Source organism: Aphis gossypii, chromosome X (genome assembly GCF_020184175.1).
Source record: "Aphis gossypii isolate Hap1 chromosome X, ASM2018417v2, whole genome shotgun sequence".
NCBI classification, from domain to species: domain Eukaryota; kingdom Metazoa; phylum Arthropoda; class Insecta; order Hemiptera; family Aphididae; genus Aphis; species Aphis gossypii.
The window spans coordinates 18249093-18268099 of NC_065533.1; the positions used below are offsets into that span (position 1 = coordinate 18249093).

General features: G+C 23.9%; 1 protein-coding gene across 1 annotated transcript; it reads left to right on the top strand.

The window, feature by feature from the left end:
- Nucleotides 1–1664: 1664 nt before the first annotated feature.
- LOC114125014 (legumain-like) lies at nucleotides 1665–10129 on the top strand. Its single transcript, XM_027988487.2, has 12 exons — nucleotides 1665–1802; nucleotides 2558–2712; nucleotides 4167–4264; nucleotides 5433–5514; nucleotides 5933–6018; nucleotides 6442–6580; nucleotides 7040–7109; nucleotides 8009–8136; nucleotides 8605–8796; nucleotides 8888–9004; nucleotides 9315–9500; nucleotides 9750–10129. Exons 1-12 carry the CDS (start codon nucleotides 1799–1801, stop codon nucleotides 9882–9884), a joined length of 1392 nt encoding a protein of 463 aa, XP_027844288.2. The 5' UTR covers nucleotides 1665–1798; the 3' UTR covers nucleotides 9885–10129.
- The last annotated feature ends 8878 nt before the right edge of the window (nucleotides 10130–19007 follow it).

A 19007-nucleotide genomic window follows, 5' to 3' on the forward strand; every position in this document is an offset into this window, starting at 1 on the left:
CCTTGGTAAACGTCAGGGCCGTTTGGCTTATTAATGATCTTTCCGGGTTATTCCTTTCATAAAAAAAGTATTGTAAACAGATAAATAATTAGCTAAAACTATGAATAATATATGTGATTATAATGTATGAGATTTTTTTATGGTATTAAATTTACGTTAAAAAATGCATGTTTATTTATAATATCTGGTTTTGTTATATTTTTAATATTTATATGTCAAACAGTCCAAATTGACAGCGCAGTTGAGAACTAGATCATTGCTGTGTTTTATTGTATTTACATTAAATTATTTAGAATTAACTATAAAATATAGAAAAATTATTAGTATTTACCATGCATTATATCATAATCTATGCCATCCGCCATCATTGTTATGATGTTTTCTTCTGGTATTCTATTACTTATTAATATTTGTACGCAGTCCAATTACATATTATATATGTCTACATATGAAATAAAATTTATTATAGATAATGACAATTAACGTTAACGTACAAATCTCTTTAAATACAAAATATGTGAAATTCAATTATGATTGAAATTAGAATTGAATTAAGCAAATGGTCCATTATCAATAAATTAAAGGTAGGCAAGTGGCTACCGCTTTGCTGTACATTATGTGTCCAAAATTTAATGCTAAATGTCAAGAGCTCAATTTACTTGAAAACGATACTCATTTGGACATGACAATCGCTGAAGCAATTATTTCTGCGGAGTCTTGCCAAATTGCAGGGTATAAACCTTTCTGCATTTCCAAGTCGGGTACAGGCATTATTTGGTATCATTATTTCGACATGCTTGAATGCTTCTCACAGAATCTACATGACCAGTGAAACAAATACAAGGATAATATAACAGATGACATTTTTCTAAGTTTTTTATTTTTTTTTTAATGTTGATAAAAAGTTTGTTTTATTAGCATTTGAAGTACAAATATTGATGACAATAATTCGTCAAAACCATGAATATTTGTGAATTATTTTATAGTTAAAAACGTATACAAAATGTTGTAGGTAAGCATCCAAGAATTGAAAATTGAATACAATATTTTCCATAAGTTTGGCTTGCTTTGGCTAATTGAAAATTTTTTATTTAAAGTTTAAATTAGTACCAAATCTAAAACTCACACATAAAATAACGATTTACTTTCAAATAATTTAAGATTTTTGTATAATTATACCCATCATCATTGCATTCAAGTTAAACACATCCATTATATTGACGTACTCTAGGTCCTAGGTTCACTCGATACCTACTGTACAGCAGAGCGTTACCCACTTGACTTCCCTTATTTTGTATTAATATTATTAAGTTAATACAATAATTTAGTGTAGCTAAAAGTAAACACAATATTAATTGACTATATTAAATGGTACGAAGTTCACCGGAACAATTAATTGATTATAAATATAATAATTAATTGATTATGTACTTAAAAGCTGAAAAAAAGCTTCAACAATAAAATAAATACATTATAATTGTTTATAACGAACTCTCAAAAAGGGTTTCGGGTTTGATAAGTATTTAATTTCCACAAAATATAAATGAGCTCATTGTTTTATTTTTATTAAAATTCTAAGAATAGATAATATTTTGAATCCAGAAGTATCACTTTCAGTTTTATCACACAAACAATAAATAAATACATTTTTTTATATAAAATGGTCCAACACTGTCAAGTTTAATGCAGAAGTGTGTACAGTATTCTAGGTATAACTGCGCATTATTTCTATTATAATTATTATAGAAGTTCATAATTGCTAATAGAAAATCGGAATACCTAACTAAGATCATAGAAAATGGGTAAGTTTTATTAAGTATTTATCATGATTGAATCTCATTGTTCATTAAATTTTAAAAAGCCAAAAGCACTCTGCAACGAAACATTATAGGTTAAATTAAACATATTATTAATTATATAATTATTAAAATTAATACAAAATATAGGATTTATATTATTTTTATTTTTTTAAATTTAAATTGATAAAAAAAAATTTCTAAATTACGTTCTTTAAAATTACATTTATCTTTTATAACTTAAAAAATATGTTTATATAAATAAAAAAAAACGTTCTACGTCTACACTAATGATTGGTGCATACTTTTGTACACTTTTTTACCACATTTTTTTTTAGATACATGATTTATTTTATATTTGTATTTATATGTTATTACAATTGAGTATAATACAAGTCTATACCTATGCTTGCAAATATTTTATGACTAAATATAAATACACTATATAGTATATTGTCTCTACGGCCTACGCTGTATTAGAAAGTTTGGAAATACGAATCTTATCCGCCATAAATGGTTTTCTATAAATCAATATACCTAACTTATAAAACAACATTTAGTAAACAAATATATCATTTTGATCGTTAGTAATACATTATAAACTATTTAACATGATGTACATACAAAACGTAAAACACGTGTGGTACATATAATATACTTAATGGTTAATTTGTAATCCGTGGTAATTAATTATAATTTTCACCGGTTAGTACACCAAATTTAGATAATTTATTGATATTTTGACTGTTTTGACATTGCAGGAGTTTTCAATTTGGCAGTATTAGCATTATTTGCCGTTGGATCTTTTGCTGGAAATAATAATCAGAATCCAACAAAAGAGAATGATTTATACGAAGGGAAAAAGTGGGTAGTTTTGGTTGCTGGTTCAAAGGGATGGAGCAATTACAGACATCAGGTTTTTAAGTCATTTAATAATAAATTAGATAGCAGATCATCAAGATAGTCGACCCTCAACGATCACATTATTGCATTATATTATATTTATCGATTTATCTATTTATATTTGTAGCTATGCGTTGATTTACTAGAGTAGTTTTTATTAAATTAGTTGACCGAATTTAGTTTTTTTGATGAAATGTATTACAAGTATGCTGGTAGCCTCTTTAATTTGGATGCGAGTACCTAATACAGTATTTCCTCTAATTTTGTTATGCATATTTCATAATTGTACTGATGTCAGGTTAGAAATATGTGCTTGATCACAATTATGGATATAAGTACCACAAATCGTTTTACACGAAATCAATATTTAACTAATTCGATTTTGATTTTTTTCCCAGCACAAGTCAAAAATATAAAAACCATAGATACTTGTAAATTACACTAAATGTTTATGTAACTATAATACATTTTCAAAACATTTTAAACCATTTATAGACATTTGAAATTCTATATTTTTTAAATTTTAAGTTTTTTTTAATAAATGTTGGTAAACATTTTTTCTTTATACTAGCATTTAAGTCTATAACTTTTGACAAAATTCATGAAATCTAAAAAAATATACTCTAATTAGATATTCATAATAATTTTAATTTTATTACTAAGATTCAAAAATGTATAACAAAATTTTTCATTGGTTATTTCCCTATATTATATACTAAATAAAAAATGTTACCAAAAACTGTAGCTTGACATTAACTTTTTAGGAGCGTTTGAAGATCAAATTCAAATATGTTCATCATATTCAACTTTGTAACATAGTTCACAGTTTTCATACTCTAATACTGTTCATCATAAGTATATCTCCTAAAATGTTCTAAATTATATCTATTTATTTATTTGTTCGTATGACTTTACAATGAGCGGTAGCACTAAAATAGTTTCTTATTAGATACATAACAGATTAAACTAAATGATTACTATTATTATTATAGATTTATAACTAATATAAATAAACATTTGAATGTGCAAAGTGCCCTAACAAAGTAAAACGAAACAAATATCTAGACCATATGTATACATAATATGTTACATACAAGTCCCTCTGCTCCTTTTGCAAAGCTGCAACTTAGTTCGAGCTTAATTGTACATTAGTAAAATAAATTGCATTACCTTTACTTTGTAAAAAAATATCAAATGCATATAAAATAGAGATGTGAGTATTATATTTTTAATAATTTTACCCATAGAAAATTATGATATAAATATTTGGTAACGACAGTTGTTAGTTTTTGAATTACACGTACACAAAAAAACACAACATCGATTTTGTTGAAAGTTATAGCTTTGCGTAAAACTTGCCGTTTTCATTATTTTTTTAATGAATAATTATTAAATTATATAAAATTTGTTTTTAAAGAGATTTGTATGTTTGAGTTAATTATTTTCACAATAAATATTATTATATAGGCGGACATATGCCATGCATATCAATTAATTAAGAGTAACGGAATACCTGAAGAAAACATCATAACAATGATGGTAGACGACATTGCATATAATATACGGTAAATACTGATTTATTTTGTAAATATTATATTTAATTATAAATATTTTAATGTTAAAACAATAAAACCCCAATGGTCTATATAGTTTTCAAGTGCGCTGTAAATTTGAACTGTTCAATATTCGGTAAAATTTAATTCACGTAAAATTTTTTCACATGTCACTTTTATAAGAAAGTTGTTGTTGTAATTAATTATGACTTATATAGCTGTAATATTTATTTTTAACTGGTGAATAATATTTAAATAACGATACAAATATTATGCAAACATAAATATTAATATTTAAAATTATAACAAAACCAGACATAATAAATGAACATTTATTTTTTTATGTAAATTGTATGAAGATAATAAATATTATAGAATATAAAATCATATGAGGTCATATAATTGCTGTACCATCGTGGGACATGACAACATTAACCTAAGAATATAATAAATTAGATACACGTCTTGAATACTCTTGATATTATAGAACAGTAAATTTGCAAAAACCTTATAAAACATGAAAAAAAATTACCAATGATGAAAATATTATTACAATATAAATAATAACTAATTAAAACTAACAATAGTACAATACTTAACAATATCTATATTAAAATCATTTAAATTAAACATAATATACAATATTCCTGGTATTTCATACAATTACCATGATCTAACAGTGCACAACATTAATCATAATAATTATGAGTTGTATTTGAAGATATTTATAAATAAAGAAAAAATGATCTTACAATATTATTAGAATATCATTAATATTAAGTAAAAATCACAAATTATTTAGAATGTTCATAGTGCAGGTTTCATATTTTAAGTCATGGTCCCTTATTATAAATAGTTTATTCTAAAAAAAAAAAAAATAAGTTCACTTTTTTGATAAACATTGAAACTTTAAATTTATACTAAAATAGATATTTAACCAAACAATAATAATTTGATTTATTTTGTTATAATTCAAAAATATTAAACGTGGACAGTATTCACGAGTATGTTAGATACTATTTTCTATTTATAACAATTAATATTGTTAATTTAATAAGTTACCTATCATTTTTATATCATGTGTATAAAAAACAGTTGTTGATACGACATTATACCACATATATTATTCATAGTTTTAACTATAATTATTTATCTGTTTACGATACTTTTTTTATGAAAGGAATCCTACGCCTGGAGAAATTATTAACAAGCCAAAGGGACCTAACGTTTACCAAGGAGTTGTTATCGACTACAAAGGAGCAGTAAGAAACCTTTTAATATATATTCCAATACAAATACATTTCTAGTTAATAATGGTGATACAATATGAATACTCATTAACGTATTGTAATATTTAATACTAATGAATAATAATTGTACACGTAAAATTGATTTCAATTCGTGATTCATCAGTTCGTCATAATACCTAATGACAATCATAGAATAGTAATAATAAGTAAGATTATTACATTTAATACTTACGATATGTATCGCTTTAATATAATTTTAAATTATTTATATTGAGTGAAAAACACAATAAAACAAATTTAATAATAATTTAAGTAGTTAGATATCTATTATCTTAATCAATTAATTAAAAATATACAATATTTTATAATATTTATACTTTTTTTGAATTACTATTTATATTTAATGTGATGGTATCTTATGTTTTACTAGGACGTAAACAAATCTAATTTCTTAAAAATTATCACTGGTGATCAAGAAGCCATGCAATCCATTGGAACTGGAAAAGTTGTAAAAAGGTATGTAAAAAATCTCAACAACCACATTCAATCTTATTTATTCAATTTATTCTTATTCAATTTTAACTTTAAAGATTAAACGTTTTTATGTACCAATCTATTACTTTCGGAATTAAATTTAGGAGAAGTGGCATTTTAGTCATAGTGATATAATAATGATTATTACAAAATCTAATAATTATTTTTCATGTGAAACATTGCTAAAAATGCTTGTTTTAAAAAACAATTAATTTTTTTTGAAAATTTTTAATGGAAAATTAAAATAATAAAATAGCTTCAGCTATTTTTATTTAATTCTTCCATACAATTAAATCATACATTTTTAGATCTCATTTTGTAGTCAAGTATAATAAAAAAAGTACTGTTAAAACTTATGGACACATATTTTATACTAATCATATTTTTTTGTTTCATTGTATAAAGTGGAAAAAACGATAAGATTTTCATTAACTTTGTCGATCACGGTACCACTGGAATCTTAGGTTTTCCGGATGATTATTTGTACGCCGATGAACTAAATGATGCATTTATTTCTATGCGTGGAAATGGAACTTATAAAAAGGTAAAATTTTGTTGTTGAAAGGACGTTGCAGATCTATAAAATATTAGTAAAAAATAATTTCCACTTGGTTTACAGTTTTAGTTAAAAGAACAACCAAAATTAATATTCAATTTAAAAATCTAAAAACGTTGACCGATCAGAATCATTTTTGTTATTTTGAGAGACTATATTATTCAACAACCAGCAATGGTTAAAGCTTTATAATGAGTAGTTATTTAAGTAGAATTATTGCAGTTAGTAGTCAATTTAGAGTAATTTAAGCAAATGTCGAAATTATATTAATTAATAATAATTCAAAAGTGAAAATATAAAATGTATTAAAATTGTCTATTTCAAACGTTTTTAAAAATAGATTTGTAGTGTCCTCTAACATAATATTTATAATATTATTATAATATTAATAATCTACATTAATTGTTTTGAAATAATTTTTCCTATTTATAAAATGTCTGTGAATAGATGTTGTTGTACATTGAAGCATGTGAAGCTGGATCTATGTTTGATGGTATACTTAGCGAAGACACTAACAGTAAGTTTTAAACTAAAAAATATTTATATCACACAAATATTTCTCAAATCTTAAAAATAAAAAATAAATAAATACTTTATCGAGCGTATACCAATTAACTCAGAGGTACTCAACCTTTTATCACTCACGGTACCCTCAGTCATTTTCAAAAATTCCTGAGGCACCCTAAAACTATTTTGGTTTTATTTACCAGTGCATAAGTATAAACAAGAGTAGTAAGACGTAGGCATAACGTATATACATATATTATATTTAATAAAACAATTTTTTACATTGAAAATTATGTAACTATAAACAATTTTAATTTTAATTATTATTGTATAAATAATAAAATAAAAAAATATATTTCAAATAATTAATAATAATTTTTGACTTCATTATAAAAAGGCTTATTTTACATAAATATCAAATGAGAAATAATGCTAATCTATTACTTTGTCAAAAAAATATTCCTCTCAAACGTTTTTACTTAAATATCTTTTTTAAAACATTATCTTTGCAAAATACCTAAAACTAAAAATATTCAAAATACAAATTTGAACAATAAATACAATATTCATTTTTTAGACGTTGTGGTTTTTTGTTATTGATATAATACTATAATAACAAAGTACCAGATTATTAGTTTATATACATATATTATATTATACATATTACTCTCCATAATATTTAAAGTACAATATTTTGAACCAACATCAATATTGTTAATAATATTATACGTTGATGTATTATTTTTATCAACTAATTCAAAATTACGTTAAATTTTTATATATATATATTTATGTCAGTTAATAAATATTTTAAGTTGTGATTAAGATACATATTACAATAAATATATAATATTAAAATAAAAATCATAATACATCTATCTTATTTAAGTACTTATATTTTGAATCTAGTTTTAGCAATAACTGCATCAGGACCTAGAGAAAGTGCATACGCTTGCTACTGCGGATTTGATTTATTTCCGTTCTATACATGTCTTGGAGATGAGTTCAGTACCACGTGGATGGAAGACTTAGATGTGGTACGCTTTCTTATCATACATAGATAACACAGCAGAATCTCGATAATCTGGCTATATTTTGTTTTTATTTTTTCGTTTAAACAACCATAAGATAATTATCGTAAACAATAAAACAAACACTAACTTATTAAATTAGATTAAATAATTAGTTAGAAAGGTACCTATATTGTTTCATAATCATAGATGTATAACCCTTTTGAGTAGATATAAATGTTCAAATAATATTATGTGACTATTACGCATTCGATAAATTAGAGAATGATTACCAATAATTCGTTATAAATGGTATTTTTGAAATTTATTAACGATTTTCTATGGTAGGTATATTACTATATTGTAACTGTTAAAACTATCAGCACTAACAGCTCTTAAATCTGTGTTGTTTTCTACACTTGTTAATCAAAATCAGTTTATATTTTGTTTGAATCCATTTAATATATTGATTTTAATGTTTTTATTTATACTCAGCCAAATTCCAGTAAGTCATCAAAGACACGGTCCATTTTCAACGACTTTAGGGAGGTCAGAACTAACGTAACCAGAAGTAATGTCATGATGTACGGAGATTTCGATATTGGGAGCGAAAGATTCTCCTCGTTTATCGGTTATCGTGAAAATAGTGATGACGTTTCGCGGAAGGTGCAGAAATCAAGTAAAAAAGTAAAACACCATATTATTATTTGCATTATAATTAAGTAAGAGCTACAAACTATAACACGCACGATTCTTAATATATTACATTATATTATAGAACACTGTATCTAGCCGAGACGTGCACGAAAAAGAGATACAATATCAATTGGCTCACGGTAAGTTGTCGGTTCCAGAATCCCTCAAATTATCAGCGGAGTTAAGTCAAATTAACAAGGTAATTTTAATAATGAATATTATGATTTGTCAACATGTTATAACTATTTACCTAGGAATAGTCAAATAGATTGTAGGTAATATAGGTATTCCGAAGGTCAATAAATATTTGCTCGCTTAAGGCTATTAAGGTGGTGAAACTTTGATAATATGTCTACGAATGATGGATACCTATTCCACAGTTAATTCGGATTTCTTAAAGAAACTTTTTGCAAATTTTCAAAATTTTCTTGTTCTCGGTTACCATAAAGTGTTCATAGACTGGAAAAAAAATAATTTATTTTTGTACTTAGTCTCAAATTGTATTTCAGATGAGATCCGTCATAGACTCTGTGCTCAAAAACATTTACTCAGAGGTGGTGAAGGCGAGGCCGGACATCAAGAGTGAAATCGGTGACTTCAGCGAACCCAACTATCTAAAACTGAATTTGTCCATGTTCCCATGTTACAGAAGCATTTTGAATCAAATCACCGAGAGCTGCTTTTCTTTGCCCAAGGTCAGTGTGTACAGTATAAAATTCTGTCTTATTAATGATTTTACGTCGTAGAGTTTTATACAGTTAAGACTAAAGTATGAAAAACTTACCTGACGTGAATATTCAAATGTGTAATTTGAAAAAGTTTTGGTTTGATTGAATCCAACATAACTAACACGAATGCTATTTTATTTTATTTTTACTTGAACAATAATAGTGTAACCATATAATGATAAATAACAAACATTTTTGTGTGGTTATTGATTACAGAATCCTTACGTATTGGATAAGTTAACGATTTTCGCCAACATGTGTGTCGTCGACAATCAAATTGACCAGTTGGTTCGCAATATTGTCTTTAAATCATGTTCAAACATTTCAGACAACATAATAAACGTACATTAAAATGTAATATTAATAAATACAATGATAAGAGTAGTAGTAGTATTAGTAGTAGTAGTTTCAATGTTTAATGATATTTAATAAGATATTAAAATGTTCTTTTATTTTTGAATCAAGACTGTAAGTATTTCCAAAACAATATTAAATTAATAGTAACACATTACATATAGTAGTTTAAAGTAGTTTTATACCTACTTACTGTTATTATATATTTTATTGTACGAAATATACTCTTATTATGTTTTAAATCCATTAGTCTATTTATTAACTTGGTATCTGTATTATACAATATACATAGGTATTTAACTCTAGCGCAATGAAAAATTTCGTGTGACACATAATAATTTTGTTTTGTATCTTTATGTGTTGTTAAACGTTATTAGGTATTATTAATTAGTTGGTATTTGACCGTGGATGATTAGAGATTCAAAAGTATTTTAATTTGAAAATATTTGGAAGGAAATTTTAATATATGTTTGAGACGCATAATCATTGCGATACACGGACACATTTATAATTCTATCGTAACAAATAAATATAATATCATTGGTTATAGGTTATAAATACTATTTTAACCAATAATAATATTATTATCGACGAGTTCACTTTGTTAACGTGAAATGAATTTATTTCGGTGTGTGGGATCATCAATGCGCACTAACGTTACAAACACGTGAAACGCCGGTGGGTATAATATGTACTTACAACCGATTGAAAAGTCTTAAAAGTGACAAACGCAGCATAACGCTCAGAGCATTTTACCCGGCAGTGAGCTATCTATATAGTGATTAATATTAATTACAATCATACTTTTAAAAAAATGTAATGTGTTTTAATGTACAATAAAATATTCAAAATATTTAGAACGATTTTAAGCTACTTACATATTCAAAATCCTATTAGCACTTTTGCGATACGTCGGTATTAACTTTATCCGTCAATGATATAATATTAATATACGACTTAATATTATTATAATAGTTATAATTAAATGAGATAGGCGATGTTTTTGCGAACATTAGTCCAATACACTTTACACTACTACAATAGAAATAATAGAAATATACGTCAACAATATACTATTACAAATTGCTGGTGAAAACTAGAATGTCAACATTTTTATTCATTTTATTATTTGAACAGTAGTAGAATAAATATTATTAACATTAAACCGTAAAAACTAAACGAAAATAACTAATTTTTAAAATCAAAATTATTTTTTCATGAACTGAAAATAAACAATTACTTAATTGTATTACATAGAAATACTAGATGGTGATTTTTTCTTGGTTGTATTGATCTTTATTGATTATATAGAATAAAAATAAAAGCTTTTATAGTTATTACATTTTAGTGACACTAAACACACACATTTGATATATTCTGTACTTCTGTGATACCTACTGAAATAGTTTACAATGAAACTAATATTATTAGTACCTACAACATGTAATATAAAAATCATATGTTTATTTTTATTAACCTCTTATTATCTATCAAGTATTATATTTAATTAAGTAATAGGTATATATATATATATATATATATATATATATATATATTTCTACATACCAAAAGTTAAAATAAACATATTTTGTTTAAAAATCAGCAATTATTGTATGTATCCATTATATTTTTCACTGAAATAAAACAAAATATAAATTGATTTAGATTAACAAGTATCGTAAATGGTAAATCACATTTTATATTTTAGAGCTATTAGTGATGGCAGTATTTACAATATTACCATCGCATAGAAAATGGTTGATAAATTTCAAAAACTTAATTTTTAATTCAATTGCTGGTAACTAATGTCTAATTTATAGATTGCGTAATTTCCACATAGGTAACACCATTTGAACATTTCTCTCTACCCAAATAGGTGATAAATCTATGATAATGAAACAATAATATATTCCTATGTATTACGAAAGAATTTGATTTGATATATTTTAATTTTTGTTTTTGTTATATTCGATTGTTCTTATTTTTTTATTAATTACAAGTTGAATACAATATTTTAATGATTCTCGCATTTCTAAATTTGTCTGCGTTATGTTGTTCATACTATATTTACAGCTTAATTAATAAATTAATAAATATTATTATTATGTTACAATAAGCTGTATGAATTATCTACGATTTTGAATAACATCACATCCTAAGATTTGCGTACATCAGAGTATCAGACAATGGTTGAAAAATATTGCATATGCAGTATGCACCAATGCAAGATTATAACGTTTGACGTACCTATAATTTTTTAGCTGAGAAGTCTTCTGCTATACTTTCTTCATATTTAAAAAAATAAAATAAAATAATAGTTAAAAAAGTTTTAAAAGTAATAACTATAATAACATATTAAGTAATTATTCATTTTTAAATTATTATTTTGTATGCCATTTGTTGTTTTTTAATGTACACTATTTTAATTACTTTATTATATTGTTCAAACTATTGATTGAATTAGAGACGCTAATTAAATAATACCGATTTTTTTATTCAAAAACTGATACTGATTATGTAACAACAATTAAAACTGTTTTTTCAATAGTAAAATTGTAATATTGTTACACTCAAAAATAAGTGATTTGGTAAAAAAAATAAGTAAAACATATTTAATAAATGAAAAAATATTTCTTTTATTGTTTATCGATTTATGAAATAGTTAAGTTATAAGTTAAACCTATACTTTATAGTTTATACAATAGTACAATCATAATACATTTATACTATTTTTATGGTACCCTTATATTTTACTATCGAAATAACGTTATTTAATCATCTAAAATTATGTTATTTTTCTATTATTTGTTTTAATAATGATTGATAATAATTTTTTCAAGTATCTTTTATGGATAAATATGCACAACTCCTATAAAAATTAAAGTTATAGTAAATTAGTATTGGTTTTTATATTTAAAAAAATAATATATTATATTATATTTTTTATATTTTTATATTTTTATTTTTATATTTATTTTTTTTTTTTTATATTTTTTTTTTTTTTTATTTATATAAATTGGTTTTATTTATCAGACCTTATCTAGGAGTAGTAAAAAAGCTTCAATATTCAGTTCTAGTGGTGATTTTGGGTAGCGAATTATATTTAGTTAGCATTTTCAAGTTATATGTGAAACATCCTTTATAAGTACTAATAAAAATATTCTGAAAAAACTGAATGCATTTTTACACAAAATTATTTTTTTGACAAAATGCATTTTATTGTTTTTATTTATTTAAAAATGATAAACTGTTAAGTTGAAATTTTCATCAAACTTTTATACCTAAAGTATTTTATGATTTTACTATTACCATTCATTTTAAATATTATAGAACACTCATTGAACGAGTTTTAACCCCCCCCCTCTCCAAAAAAGAATGGCGGCATACATATGGTGATGAGGATTTCCAAAACCTAATCGTAGTTAACGTCGTGTTATTGCACAATGTTTTTATTCTAATGCACTAAATTGATTGTTATTAAATTAAAAATACGCAGTGGTGGCGTATCAAAACCAAACAACACTTTTAATACCATTCTTTAGATTAGGTGAGGAAATTATTTTTATGATAGTTTGAAAATGTGTCTGCTGAAAAGAAATGAGCATCAAACAATCAATATCATTGTTGTTAATTTTATTGCGGTATAGCCAGTTAGGACAATTAATTTGTCCCGATCGATCAATAGATTCACCTTAAATATTGTTTTCAACGATTAGTGATTTTATAATGATATAAAAATAATAATTAATTTATATTAATATTTATTTACATTAGTCATTAACGATATAAGATTAACTTTATTTTATTTATTTAATACACACAACGTCATTAATATTTAAAAATCAAAATCATAATGTTTTAAAATTAACATTTACTTGTTATAAAATATAATTAGAGTATATTATAATATGATATAGGTACTTATTTTAATAGTTAAGTTTTAAAATAATATTATATTTATACTTGAAGTGTTATATAATTAAAAGACGTTATAATACTTTGTGTTTTTTTTTTTATTATACCCAATTAATATATTATATCGTTTATACAGCATGTAGTAATATAAAACACAATTTAATCGTTTAGAAAAATCTTTAATTTATTAGAATGTTAAATTTCTTTGTTATGAAATTTTGATGTTATACATACATTTGCACTCTTTATACATTTTAGTTCTGAAATGTAATTCTATTATTTATATATAATGATCTTTGCATTGAGAGTTAAAATAGTAGTGTTCTTAATGTTAAAACAATAAAACCCCAATGGGTTACATATAGTTTTCAAGTACTCTGTAAATTTTAACTGTTCAATATTCGTTAAAATTTAATTTATAATTTTTTCACGTGGTATGAGAAAATTGTTGTCGTAACCGATTATGACTTATATAACTTAAATATTTATTTTTAACTGGTGAATAATATTTAAATAACGATACAAATATGCAAACATAAATATTAATATTTAAAATTATAACAAAACCAGACATAATAAACGAACATTTATTTTTTAATACAAATTGTATGGAGATAATAAATATTATAGAATATAAAATCATATGAGGTCATATAGTTGCTGTACCATCGTGTGACATAACGACATTAACGTAATAACCTAAGAATATAAAAAATTGGATAGGTACACGTCTTGATATGGAATAGTAAATCTACAAAATCTTATAAAACTTGAAAAGATTTAATCATAAAATTAATAAAATATTATTGCAATATAAAAAATAATTAATAATTAATTAAAACTAACAATACTTAACAATATCTATATTAAAATCATTTAAATTAAACATAGGTATACAATATCCCTGGTATTTCATAAAATTACCAAGATTTAACAGTACACATTAAGCATAATTTGGAGTTGTGTTTGAAAATATTTTAAAAACTAAAGAAAAAATGATCTTACAATTAATAGGACGTCATTAATATTTAGTAAAAATTGCAAATTATTTGCAAAAAATATTTTAGAATTTTCATAGTACAGGTTTCACATTTTAATTCACTGTCTCTTATAAATAGTTTATTCTAAAAAAATATATAAATTCACTTTTTTGATAAACATTAAAACTTTAAATTCTTACTAAAATAGAAATATTTTAACCAAACAATAATAATTTGATTTATTTTGATCTAATTCAAAAATATTAAACATGGATAGTATTCCTGAGTGTATTAGATACTATTTTTCATTTTAAGCAATTAATATTGCTTACTTAATGAGTTACCTATCATTTTTATATCATGTGCATACAAAAAGTTGTTTATATGGTATTATACCACATATATTATTCATAGTTTTAACTATAATTATTTATCTGTTTACGATACTTTTTTTTGAAAGGAATCCTAAGTCTGGAAAGATTATTAACAATCCAAAAGGACTTGACGTTTACAAAGGGGTTGTTATCGATTACAAAGGAAAGGTAAAAAACTTTTGAATTTATATTCCAATACAAATACATTTCTAGTTAATAATGATGTTACAATGTGAATACTCATATTCGTGATTCATCGGCCCGTCATAATACCTTACGACGATCATAGAATAGTAATAATAAGTGTGATTATTACATTTAATACTTACAATATGTATCACTATAAAATAATTTTATATTATTTATATTCCGTGGAAAATACGATAAAACAAATTTAAAAATAATATAAGTAATTTGGTATCTATTATTTAATAAATTAATTAAAAATATAAAATATTTTATAATATTTATACTTTTTATTGAATTACTATTTATATTAATTAATGTAATGGTTTCTTATGTTTTACAAGGACGTAAACAAATCTAACTTCTTAAAAATTATCACTGGTGATCAAGAAGCCATGCAATCCATTGGAACTGGAAAAGTCGTAAAAGGGTAAATCAAAACTCACAACAATCACATGCAATCGGCATTTTTTAACGTTTAAGGGTTAAACGTTTTTATGTACCGATCTATTACGTTCGGAATGAAATTTAGGAGAAGTGAAATTTTAGTCATAGTGACATAATAATGATTACTACAAAATCTAATAGTTGGATCGGTTAAAATAATATAGTATTATTAAATACAACAAATATTCGAAATTCATAAATGAATATGAAATAAATATTAATTTAAATAATTTGTATTTATTTTTATGAATTACGATAAGAATTATTTTGTTTGGTTTTATGAAAAAAAATTGGTTTAATGCAACCACGGTTATCAATAATTTAATATTTCTTTATGCAACCCTAGAATAATTTACACAATCATTAAAAACCCTACAGAGCAGCAGGTAAATTACAGGGCCGGTAACAAATTTACAGACTGTTCTTTATGCAACCCGCCCTTGTAATAATTCTATCGTAACAAATAAATATAATACCACACTATTGTAATCGATGATAATATATTATTACCTATAATTATTATTAAATTCTTGTGACGCGGTTCACTTTGTTAATACGATTTACGTGAATTTATTTCGGTGTGTGGAATCATCAATGCGCACTAACGTTACACACACGTAAAACGCCGGTGGGTATAGGTACTATTACAACCGATTGAAACGTCTTAAAGTGACAAACGCAGCATAACGCTCAGAGCATTTTACCCGGCAGTGAGCTATCTATATATAGTGTTTAATATTAATTAGTAATTACCATCATACTCGTACGAATTATTTTATTACCTATGTACAAAATATTTAGACAGTTTTTAAGCTACTTACATATCATTCATAGTCCTAGCTATTCTCGTTTTTGCGATACATCGGTATTGACTTTATCCCCGTCAATGAAATAATATTAATATACGATTTAATATTATTATAATATTCAATAAAATAAGATAGCGATGTTTTTGCAGACATAAGTTCAACACACCGTATACTACTACAATAGAAATAATTGAAATATACGTCAACAATATTATTACAAATTGCAAATGAAAACTAGAATGTCAACATATTTTTATTCATTTTATTATTTAAACAATGGTAGATTAAATATAAAAAATATATAATATTAAATGTTGAATTGTATAAAAAAACTAAACGATTATAAATTACTAATTTTTAAAATCGAAATTATTTTTGTAATAACTAAAAATAAATATTATTAAATTGTATTATATAGAAATACTAGATGTTGATTTTTTCATGGCTATATTTATCATTATTGATTACATAGAATAAAAATAAAATCTTTTATACATTTTAGTGACACTAAACACACACGATAGATATATTCTGCTGTATGTCTGTGGTACTGATTATACCAATAGTTTACAATGAAACTGATATTAGGTATACCTAAACATGTAATATAAAAATCATATGTTTATTTTTATTAACCTTTTACTATCTATCAAGTATTATATTATTTAATTAAGTAATATATATATTTAATAATTTACTCATAATTTAATACTACTTAATTATTTATAACAAATTCCCACACCTACGTTCACCTTTAACATGTTAATAATAGCTATAATTATCTAATGTAAATATATTACATAGCTATTTCATAAATAATATTCAAGGTAGTTATTTAAAAAAAAAATAGCCAATGAAGTATTATTCCAATCATGTTTAAATTATCTAATTTCTATGATCATTCGTTAATTAAGGCGTATAATAGTTTCAAAACCAGCCATAACTAATTTTTTAAAACATTTTCAGGAACAAAAGAAAACTAAAAAAACCTTAAAATTTTCTCTATAATATTGTGATAAATATGAAATCATAGTTTTGAAATGCATACTTACTGTGTACGAATAGGTGTTTTAATAAAAATATTTTAAAAGAGTTGTATACATTTCTAGTTTCAATAGATAGGTGGTTTTGTTGCAAATTTCATCATATGGCTGGTTTTTAAGCATAATATTTTTTTGATTTTTTGCGATAGAGCCATATAGGGTTATTTTGAAACTAACATGGGAATATTTTAATAAAAACAAAATATAAATACATTTTTTATGTCTTACTTTAGACAAACTTCATTTGATTTCAATTTATTAACAACAACTAATAAAACTATTTAACATTCTGTCATATTATCTAAGACAATATGGTATTTTTGCCGCGAAAAAAAAGTGTTTGATTATGGCGCTGGTTTTTAATGATTTTGATATCAACCACAATTTTCCATAGTCAGTTTAGACCAGTTATAGTCTTTTCGATATTTAATATTTTTACAGCACTTGTAATACCCTGTGACCATTTATAAAATGTAAAAAACTAGTTTTAAAAAAACGTGCTTTTGGCTGGTTTTGAAACTACACGCCTTAATAATTATAATGTGTTGTGGCTTTTATAAGTATTATGTTTGACACTTGGCACAAATGTTAATAATTTTAACGTTTAACCACAAGTGTTGCCTGAATGATAGCATTTTCAGACTTCATCCATCAATATCAATATTGATATCTTGATACTAGTTGATAAAATGGTTGATTAACCAACCACGCTGTTACTATTACAGTAATTATTGTCTTACAGCAAATAACAAAAATATCTAAGTCATATTATAAAGCAATGATTACATTTTAAATATCAATAACCGATTTCCATTAATTATTCCGAAAAATCATGTATAAAATGGTATTTTTTTTCTGTTTAAAAATGTGCAAATTAAATAAGTTACTTGTAATTATATAAATAGTGCGAACATCTGGTTGTTCTCTACATAATATGGTATAATAACAAGTATTACACGGCGTATTGTATAGACAATATAAATATATCTTCATTAGGTACACAGTAAAATAATAATAATACTATGTACACAAAATTTTATTTTTTCAACATGCAATTAATAATGTTTATGCCAGCGACATTTTTACAATGTTATTAATTTTAATGATCATTATATTTTAGTAGTTATTTTAATGGTTTATATATATATATGGTCTAATGTGTATACAAATAGCTGGTATACAACTTTATTTATTTATAATTTATACAGGCTTAACTTTTAAATAAATAGAGCAATTTGAGTGTTACACCGAATTAAAATAGTACACATACATATACAATAATAAGAATGAAAATATGAATAACTAAACCGTGAACATAATAAATAATTTTGGTAGAAAATGAAAGAAAAAACAAACATGTTTATTT

Coding starts and splice junctions, on each gene's coding strand:
- LOC114125014 (XM_027988487.2), top strand. Junction 2,713..4,166: donor GGAGCAATTACAGACATCAG/GTTTTTAAGTCA, acceptor ATTATTATATAG/GCGGACATATGCCATGCATA. Junction 8,137..8,604: donor GGATGGAAGACTTAGATGTG/GTACGCTTTCTT, acceptor ATTTATACTCAG/CCAAATTCCAGTAAGTCATC.